The 10,748-nt window shown below is 42.8% G+C and overlaps 1 protein-coding gene across 1 annotated transcript in view; it reads left to right on the top strand.

Moving 5' to 3' along the window:
* The window catches only part of PCSK5 (proprotein convertase subtilisin/kexin type 5), a 416,138-nt gene that overhangs the window by 246,588 nt on the left and 158,802 nt on the right, over positions 1 to 10,748 (top strand). Inside the window, exon 13 of the mRNA XM_006776508.2 lies at positions 5,901 to 6,037. Coding sequence (XP_006776571.2) covers positions 5,901 to 6,037 — 137 coding nt within the window. The remainder of the gene's footprint in view (positions 1 to 5,900; positions 6,038 to 10,748) is intronic.

Genomic DNA, 10,748 nt, shown 5'->3' with positions numbered 1-10,748 from the left:
TTACCCAGGCATCTGCAGGTGCTGAGCCTGGAAGGCACTTGGCAGCATTCAGAGCCAGTCCAACTTGAGCTTGCACCCCATTCGCCCAGCAGGCGAGCACCCCTGGGAAGCCAGGTGGATGATTTAGTGGGAGGGTGGGAGCCCTGAGTAAACAGAGGAGTCCCCGAATGGACAAACGGCAGTGCCTCCTTTTCCCTTTGTTTCCCCTGCCCTCCCACCCTTTGGGTTCCCCTCTTGGCCTGTACGCCCTGCCTAACAAAGAGCCGAGCTAAATGATCGCCACAGATTGTTTGCTTCTGGGGAGAATGTGGAGATCTAGCACCGCGGGGGCAGCCAGGGCAGCTGGGATGCCTTGAAAATGTTTTTAGACAAGAGCAACTTTAGATAGGAGCTTTTGTTCTACGATATTCACAATCTGCCCTTGTAAAAATTTTCAAACCAAAGCATGTCTCATCAGATTCTTCCTTCAGTTGCACTTGTTGAGAATTACAAAAAGCTGTCATCATCTTCCCCCTCCCCTGAACCTCCCTCCCCCAACTCATTGAGTTTTAGAGTTCCTTTCTCTAGGTTCCAAATTTTGGCCTCTGACAGAAAGCTGAAACTTTGCCTCCCTTTCTAAATTTGATTACAGCTGAGTATCTCTGCTTCTAATTAGGATCTTACGTACAGAGGAGGTGCACTTTCTAAGCTGCAAAACCTATAGCCTTCTATCATGAACTATGGTTAAGTGTGGTGTTTATATTTGAATCATTTTGGTTGCTGCCCTTTCCCCATGTTCAACAACAGACTATGGACATTTGTAAAGTGGCGTGCTATATACATGCATTTGTGACTTGCAGTACAAATGATACTTTTGCAGTGAAATTTTTTCATTTCAGTAAGGCCTCCCTGTGAGAACTCTCTTCCTTCATTCAAAAGAAGGGCTGGCCTTAGAATTAGCCAGAACTGGGTGATCTTGACTTCACCAGTTTTTATGTTTGACTTTGGAAAAGGTGATTCTCTCATCTGGAAAACAGACCTCGGAGTGTGTGCCTCACAGGGTTGTTGCAAGCATTAAGTAAGATAACGTAAAGCAAGTCCTCAGCACAGCCCCTGGCATGGTAAGCACTTAGTAAGTGCTAGCCTTTATTTCCCTGCGCCTCTCCGCGCACCTGGTGAATGACTCAGTCAAGCAGATGGCTGGCCCCTCTCCCAGAGGTTGTCATCTGGAGGTCTGGGGTGAGGTCCATGGATTTGCCTTTCTGATAAGCTCCCAGGTGATGCTGAAGCTGCTTGTCCACACACCACACTTTAGCATCGATTTAAGAGATAATCCAGCTTTTTTGTACACGTTCTTGTTATTTTCGTGTCATCAGAAGACTTGTGGGCAGTATGTGCTAGCTAAATGCTGCGTGCAAGTAATTTACAGAGAAGTTTAAAATATAAAGCAGATACTTCGATAAAAGCCATCGACTATAAAATGGACTAAATCTTCACAAGATTAAGTACTTACATCCTATACCTACCCACAAGAAGAAATGCATTTTGGGGTTGGTGAATAAGTTAGTAATAGTAGGCATGTTGAAAGTTTTTTAAAACTCATCTTTTTAGGTAATCAAAACCTCTAGAACCAGTATCTTTCACTCAACCTTTCTTAAATAAATGATTTAGGTTAGAGAGAAAAAGACCTAATAGTGTGTTTTCAATACCCTGTTTCAGAAACAAATTATTTAAAACTTACAAAAGCCAGTAGCTAAAGAAAATAAAAAACTAAAATGCAATTGAGACAAATGAGTGCTTTAAGCATTATATATGCTCTACCTTAAATTGGGATGAAGCACTTAGACATTTTAAAACAGAGAAAACTTCCAAAAATATTGGTCTAATGTCTATTGTTATAGTGAACATAAATACTGTTTTTTAGGGTATAGTTCTGAAATTAAGATCCATTTACAATTCTAGAAATAATTCTGTACACATAGCTGTCAGTATTTATACAACATCTTATTAAACGATTGCCATAACATCATAGGAAAATGTGGAGCTTACAGTAATTATAGGAGGTATTTCCTGGGTTACTTCCTCACAAGAATGTACTACCAGGCTTCATCCAAAATAACTTATTTGAAAACTGCTCACAGGGATAGGGCTGTGGGGCACCATTTAATAACCGGATGCATCATTTCTGCCACCATGTGCACATCGCCATTCGTGGAGCATGTTATTAGGAAGTCAGCTCTGACAGGACAGGGTTTCACCACAACAGGAGATGTGGATACGGACCTGGAGTTCCCCTACTCCAGCTTGCTGCATACTGGCCCTGCTTCATTGGTGTCTTCCCCACACCAAAGATGCTGGCATGTGTCTGGTTTCTCCACTGATGGCACAGCAGAGGCATTCACACCGGGCATTGGACTTTTTAGTTGCTATACAGAGACCACACAGTTAGAATCTCCTTAGCAGGTAGGTGTCCACCATCTGACACTGGATTATCTTGAGCAAGTACATTCTTTGCAACACAAGTCTAGTCTACTAGCGACATGACTTCCTGTCATGTGCAGGTGATGTGGTGTTTTTAAAAGGTACAGTGCAATAAACAAGGAACAGCATTAGAATAAAAGACAGGGTGAAGTTAGAACACCGAATGCCCAGCTAGTTGAAACAACAGCCATCAGTGTCTGTCTCTTTCCCCATCAACTCTTCTAGCAAAATGGAATGATTGAGTTGAGCCTCATTTTAATTCCTCTCCTCAGCTTTTATGTTCCCGTGAAATTAATGATCGTGCCAGCTCTGTGTAAAGTGAGGAGACCAGGGGGTAGCTGGTGAGCCAGATAGACAAAGCCTGTTTATATTCGAGCTTTGGAACACTTGTTTGAATGCTGATTTGTGAACATGTCTTCTTGGCACCTGGTGTATATTTAATTTTTGTTTCCAACGTGATTTAAAAGTGATTAAAAGCAACGGAACGGTTTGCAGAGGTGGACAGGAAAGGGTGGAAGGGAAGAAACAGAGGGCCTGCTAATCCGGCAAACAGCTGACCTGGGAGGATGAAAAGCTGGCCAAGGTTGTGGAAACAAGACGGCCCCTCGTGCGACAGCAGCCTCGGTCTCCTTTGTCGTTTTTGGACGTGAGGCAAGCAGCCAGATGCTCTGTCTAAACTGTTTGGGAATTGCTTTGAAGTCTGGCACTCTTAGAAAGGTATGATGTGACAAGTTGTTGCTTCAGTGCCCTCAAATGGCTCAATGGCCACCAGAATTAGAGCCTAAATTAGACTGTGGGCTAGGAAGTGGTTCTAGACTGGTTTTCCGCCTCCGTCCATTTCTGTGTCAACATATTCCCTTTAATAAAGTGTCACTGGCAGGAAAGGCAACATAAAAAGCTCCTCTCCCCCATCTTTGTGTCTCCCAGCATGCATACTTTCTGGGTTTAACGTGAAGAACTCTTGTGTATATAAGTCAGTTCTGTAATGACTCAGCAATTTCTTCTTGGCCAAGTCCAGTTTTAAGCCATAACCTTGTAAAATGAGCCCTATTTTGGTAGCACATGACGTATAGGATCCCCATCAAATGTACCATCCTGACTGCATAGAAGATCCAGTGCAGGTGCGGACACATTCATATAAGGAGCCACTAATTCCATCCCGGTCATCGTGAGGGAAAGTGGCCAGACCCAGTGAGGTCCTCACTGAAATACCAGACCCCTCTCTGCTCAGAGCTAAACTGTACAGATAGCATACAGATATTCTTAAAGAGAGAAAGGGGCTTTGTGCCCATGTAAGGTTTGAAAATCCCTGCCTATCGGTAACCCCATTGTGGAGATGCCCATGACATACCTGAATATCCCAAAGATCTGAGATGTTCTCCAGAAAGGAAACCTATTCAACCTTAACTCAGCCTTTCCCAGAGTTCCTGACATGGGACACTGAGAGAATGCTGCTAAATCATTTTTATTTTTCTTGTTTCAAGGGCTCAGGAACATGCAGCAAGTCATATTCCTGTTTATTGTTTTTCTCCTGGAAATACTGCAAAGTGTCAGCCATTTACCTAACACAGCCTACAGCTGTGTCACCCAACCTTGCAGCTTTTGAATCCAGCTGGCATTTTAGAAGGAGCCTCTTTACTATGCTTTAAAAAAAAAAATTAGAATCTTAATATGTTGTTAGGAGAGTAAACTAGATTTTTGTTATTAAAAGGGCACATTTTACCCCAGAAGGAAGAACTACATAGAATGTCCAATCATAACCACCAGTTTGCTTGGTGAACATGAAATCACCATCAACATCCACTCGCCATAACCTTTGCATTTGTCTCCACTGAAGGATAGATATGTCCCAGGAACTGGACATTGCTGCTCCTAAAACAGTGCTAGACATATTTCCCTCTTTGTCTACCTCTCTGGCCCTCAGATTATTTTTCTTATTTCATTCTTTTTTTAAAAAATAAAAATAATAGATGCACATGATTTAAAAAAGAAAAGTTCTTTGAAAATATCTGTCACTTGTCTCATCTTTTAGTTTCCACCTTCCGGGCCCCATCTCCACAGGAATCTTTTGGCTGTGTATTCAGGAAGTCAGATGTACGTTATATGCCTATATAAATGATAGGCCGATTTCTCAATGTGCTAGTTTTACACATGATCTATTGATTTCTCTTTCATCTTGATGAGGATTTTATTTCCTTACTTTCTCATATTACTTGCATCCCTCAGCATTACATCATAGGAAACAATACTAGCTAGCTCAGATCAATGCTAGTAGGAGAGGATTTCATGTAGGGAATTAAAACCTTAGGAAATCACTAGGCCCAGTGGCTGTGGCTTAGTGGTTGAGTGTCAACCCAGGAGCAAAAAGGTCATGGTTCAATTCCTGGTCAGGGCACATGCCCAGGTTGTGGGCTCAATCCCCAGGAAGGTGCATGCAGGAGGCAGGCGATCAGTGATTCTCTGTCATCATTGATGTTTCTATCTCTCTCTCCCCCTCTCCCTTCCTGTGTTTGAAATCAATAAAAACATGTTTTTTAAAATTCATTGGAAGGGCTGGAAGATCAAAGTCTAGGCTGGAGTCTGAGGAATGACTCCTGAACTGGAGAAGGTTAATAGGCAGCCTTTTGACCGAGTGTAATTTACATATCATACAATGTAAATTGGTTACAGTTCACTTTTTAATGTAACCAATTCAGTGAGTTTTAACGTATCTATATGGTTGTATAACCATGCACCATTACTTCCAAAATGTGAAACAGTTCCATGACCCCTAACACCTCCACCATACCCCACTCACCTCCCTGGCAGGTCCAACAACCACTGAGCTGTTTGTTACCTTTTCTAGAATGTAGTCTTTTGTGTCTGATTTCTCTGACTCACCTTAGTGCTTTTGAAATTCATTCATGGTATTACTAGTTCATTCGTTTTTATCACTGTTGAAGGATATTTGAGTTGTTAACAGCTTTTGACCGCCTTAAATAGAGCTGCTTGAACATTCACATGTTGTCCTTTTCATGGACATATGTCTTCACGTCTCTCGGGTAAATATATAGGAGGGGATTGTTGAGTTGTATGGTAAGAACCGAGACCCTGTTCTAGAGCAACAGTCGCATTTTGCATTCCCATCAGCAATGTAAGGAGTGCCAGTTGCACCACATCTTCAACATGTGGGACAATCTGTCTTGTGGTAAAGTCTTCACCTAATTTCCCTGATTCCCCAGTGGTGGCGCCTTCTAGATTTGCGATTGCATGGCCAGCCCATGCCTGGTTCCCTGTGGGAGAACAATGAATGATACATGTTTGGATCTAATCAGTGATGTCCAGGATGAATATAGCCTCCAGTTTTGAGACAAACAGGCAGATGGATTTGAAAAGATCATCCATCACGGTAGTGACTTGATTAATAACAGATAAAACAATGTTTTATGGTTCTCCCTCAGGCTTTTTGACCACTCCATGGAAGGATTTAAAAACTGGGAGTTCATGACTATTCACTGCTGGGGAGAACGAGCTGCTGGCGACTGGATCCTTGAAGTCTACGACACTCCCTCCCAGCTGAGGAACTTCAAGACTCCAGGTGAGAACTTCCTGTCTATAATTTGGTTTGCTGTGTAGAAAAAAATGAGTATACATCGGCCAAGGAGTGCTTCACATTAACATATCAACATCATTCTTTTTCATGTGATCCTGTGTTTTGAGTTTTGTGTGTATCCCGGTTCTCAAGATTATGATTTCAGAGGTAATAATTCAAGGATAAGAAATAAAGAATAAATATTTAGACCTAAGTACAGGATAAAACATGACAGCTATTGATTGATATTTCAGAATGTAAGACCCACATCTCTAACCAGCTCCCCTTACTTTCTTTGTCCAAAAACAAGCCAGCCTTGTCCACCTGCGCTGGGCTAAATTGCTGGGTCAGAGGAGACACATTTCCTTACTTACCTTTTTTCTGAGTTTACTCTACATTAAGTTTCCATGCAGGCAAGACATTGGGCTGGCCTGTGCCAGCTAAACGGTTGCCACTAAAGAAAGTGAATGATGGTATTCTACCCCACATGAACCCAAAACTAAGGAAAAAGAAAACTTAGTTGATATGTTAAAAAAACAAACAAACATGGAAATTACTATGTTAACAAAGGTCTTTTCAGTTGACCTCAGACTCCTGTTGCTGCATGTGTCCTATTTCCCTCTCCATGGAAGCTATTTCTAACCTTAAAAGAGGAGAGAGGGGGGGAAGTACCAATGCAACCTGGGCTGGAGAGGGAGCAGTTCCTTGCAGCAGCCTGTACTGCCCACGATGGAGCCCTTCGGAGTACTTGGCTCAGTGACAAACGATCTGTGTGATAAGCAACCCAGCTTCCCACCCAGTGGTGCACACATGTTCGATTGTCTGAAAAACTCATACCTCTCAGTGTTCTGTCTAATCCAGCGGCAGAAGAATCAGGCCTCAGAGTGATTTTAGGACTGATGTCCAAGTCCAGCCCTTTCCTGATGGCAGAATAAATTAACCCAGACATTCTGTAGTTTATTGTAAGGGTGTGTACCATTCAGGTACAGGGGGCTACAGAGGGAGGAGGAGGAGGCCCCCAGCAGAACACAGGGGTGAACACGTGTGTGCGTTTACCAGACTTTGGCCCACCGGTCAGTTTCTCATTCTGAGAGGTCCATGTTTGATCACACACTTGGGCCATCTTTTCCCTAATTCTGAGCTGGAGTTCATCTGTGTGGCCACAGTGGTCCCATAATCAGAGAGGTTAAAACCAGCATGGTACAAGGTCACAATGAACAACATGCTCTTTGGCCCTGTTGCAGGAGTGACTGGCTGTGCTGCCCTCGCCAAACACTGCTCCCAGTTGATGTGTCAGCTGGTGTCACTACAGGGCTTTTATGTGGTGGGAGATCCCAGAGAAATAGACACTGACAATCTTGGCACTTGCTTACAAGGGGTTGGGGTTGCAACTTGCGGTTGCCAACCTTTCAGACCTCACAGACCACCAGTGGTCCGCGGACCACCAGTTGGTGACCGCTGGCTTAGGGTCAGAACACAAGAGTTGCATTCTCTGCTGAGAATTTAAGACAATTATAAAACTAATTTAAAGTGACTGCTCTTTACTATCACCATGAACCAGCAATCCTAACAGATGTCAGTGATGAAATGCCCCACCCCTGCCCGCAAGAGCACGCTGCCCTGGGGGCACACTGCTGGTTGACCTGACATTTGTGTGCAAGGGTCAGAGGCTCGGAATATAAATCTCTCCGCCCTCAAGGAGTTCAGAGTCTATACAATTCCCTCTGATTCCCTGTGTCGAAAGCCCTCTGCAGTGGCCCAGAAAATCCAGATTGTGTGTTTCATAGCATTGGCTGCTCCTTATACTTTAATGTTCACGTTTAACCCCAGTCACTTCCAATCATTTTAAAGATGTTCTTTTATGCCAGAAGAGAGATACTCTAATGCTGTTACTGGTATGTGGGTGCACGTGCACACGCACACATTTCTGTCATTTCTATGGTGAACACTCTTGTGGAAGGTCTGTCTATAATTCATGAGGGATTTCTTATTAAGCTACTAGATATTCAGTTGGAGGTGTAGAATTTTCTAGCCCAGTTAAATGGTAGAATCATTCCCAAATAGTGGTTCCTAGCTCCAAACCAAATTTATACTTATTTATTGTTTCTTAGCATTTGCATATTATGTAAATGCATATAAAAGATTTGGGGAGCAGTTTTTTGTTTTGTTACACATTAAACCTATCTCGGGTTTTCTGTCTTGGGCAGATTGCATTTATGTTAGCAAGTAGAATGGATTTTTCTCATTCTATATTTAAACAGCTATTTCTTAACACAGTTGCAATATCAATTGCAAAATCTCCTATAAAATTTAGCAAGTAGAAAAAGTGGTAGGGAAGAAAAAAAAAATGATGGCCCAAACATGGCAGTATTTGATGTGACTTGTGGCAGGGGTTCTAAGGAAATAAAATGACATAGTAATTGAAAAATAAAAAGATGGGCTGACCCTCTCAGTGGACTTAGGAAGCACTTCAGAAATGGCACGAAGGTAAGTAATCAGTTATGAGACAGCACTCTTCAGAGCACTTAGGAGGGTAAATTTTCGAATCTAAAATAATTATAAATTAAATGAACCAGGTATTAGGCTGACCATGAGTTGGATTTCCTGTGATGTCCTTGGGTCACATGCTCCATTTGTACACTCGAGAGATGCTATAGGGAAAAGGGGTTCTCTTTTGCATGGCTGTCTACAGGCTGTCATTCATTTCTACTTAACACACACCACTTGGAATTCTGAGATTAAACAGCACCCTGATGATGAAAAGGACAGTCACCAATGAGTCCAAAGAAAAGCTGGCAGAGGGTAAATCTCATGGACACCAGTGTGCTGTCCCAGTGCAAATGTCAGAAAACAGTGTGGCACGGAATAACGTACATGCAATTTTACACGTCAGATTCCTAAACTCCCAGAAATGAACATATAATGGTTTACAAATGGCAAGATTTTATTTTCAGAGCTGAATAATATTCCAGTGTGTGTGTGTGTGTGTGTGTGTGTGTGTGTGTGTGTCACAGTTTCTTTATACATTCATTCATTAATGGAAACTTAAGTTGCTTCCATGTATTGGCTATTGTAAATAGTGCGGCAGTGATTATTTATAATACATACATGTAAACAATCATGTGATACATATATCTTCACATGTAGTGTGTGTATCTTTCCAAGTTGTTGCCTTAATTTTCTTTGGATAAATACCCAGAAGAGGAATTGCCAGACCATATGGTAGTTCTATGTTTACTTTTTTTAAGAAACCTCCATACTGTTTTCCACAGTGGCTGCACCAATTTACATTCCAGCCAATTGTGCACGAAGGTACCCGTTTCTCCACATCTTTGCCAACACTTGTTATTTCGTGTCTTTTTTATAACAGTCATTCTAACAAGCATGAGGTAATATCACATTGCAGTTTCTCTGTTGATTAGTGAGAACTGATGTTAGCAACAGAACTGTTGCTCATCTCTCTGCTGCCCTCTTTTTGGGGTTAAGTGATAGTGTCAGCTTAAAAAGGCCGTCAGGGAGAGACTCAATCATGTTAAGAGTCATGTGGACCACATGACCTGTATTGCTCTGCCCAGGGCTAATTCAGCTCTTAACAGATTCCCCCAGGGAGATTACATCAGTCAGTCAGTCTACTGAAAAACTAAGGCTAATTTTTTCTCTCCAAACAAGAGAGAAAAAACTGCCACTCAGCATGGTAGGATGTCCAGTCATTTGTATATCGTCTACATGTCTACATCTACATCTGTCCCTCTTCAGTCTACCTATCTACCAATCCAGTTTCCTCTGTAGCAAGGCGCAGCAGCTTATTAACCGTGAGGGCCGTCATGAACACCAAGCAGTACCTCCTGGTGCCACTCTGTGAGAGCCATGGTGAGTGACGGAAACACAGGCTGGGAGATGGGCACACAGAGTTGGTCAGAGTCCCCAGGAAGTTTGAGTAAGTTAGCTAACTCAGCAGCAGATTTTTTTGTATGTTTATTTTGTATCCTGCAACTTTGCTGAATTAGTTCTACAAGTTCTTAGTTTAAATCTTTAGGAATATATATATATATATATATATGTGCAGATCTTATTTTTAAAAAGGTAACTACCTCTTCTATAAGTTGGCTCCATCTCTGGCTGGTTATTTTGGCTCCTTATTGCAATGGTAGTATTTGAAAAATAATTTAATAGAAAAAAAAATCACAAACTTTACACTCTAAATTGCATATGTTGATAAAGGAACACTGTGCCCTCGAGATAAAAGAGGTGAGAAGCATGTAAAATGCATGTGATTTCACAAACGAAAGATCAGCGACTTACATTTCTTCTCCTGCATCCAGTAGCATTAATTCTTACTAGAAGGCTGAAACCCCCCCCCCCCCCCCCCTTATATATGCCTAAGCTACCATCACAACCGAACGGACAACCAAACAGGCTGCATGAGGCAACCAGGCCGGCACAGGGGTTAGTGAGGAACAACCAAACGACTGAGCAGCAGGCTGCGTGGGGCGAGCAGGCTGGCAGGGGCATTAGTAAAGGACGACCAAACGACTAAGCAGCAGGCTGCATGGGGCGACCAGGCCGGCACTGGTGTTAGTGAGGGAGAACTAAGCAACTGAACAGCAGGTTGTGTGGGGCGACCTGGCCAGTGGGGGAGGCAGCTGGGGGCAACCAGGCTGGCAGGGGGCAGTTAGGGGCAACCAGGCTGGAGGGAGGTCAGCTGGGGGGGACCAGG

This window comes from Myotis davidii, unplaced genomic scaffold (genome assembly GCF_000327345.1).
Source record: "Myotis davidii unplaced genomic scaffold, ASM32734v1 scaffold228, whole genome shotgun sequence".
Taxonomy (NCBI): Eukaryota; Metazoa; Chordata; class Mammalia; order Chiroptera; family Vespertilionidae; genus Myotis; species Myotis davidii.
This window is presented reverse-complemented; position numbering and strand designations above follow the sequence as displayed.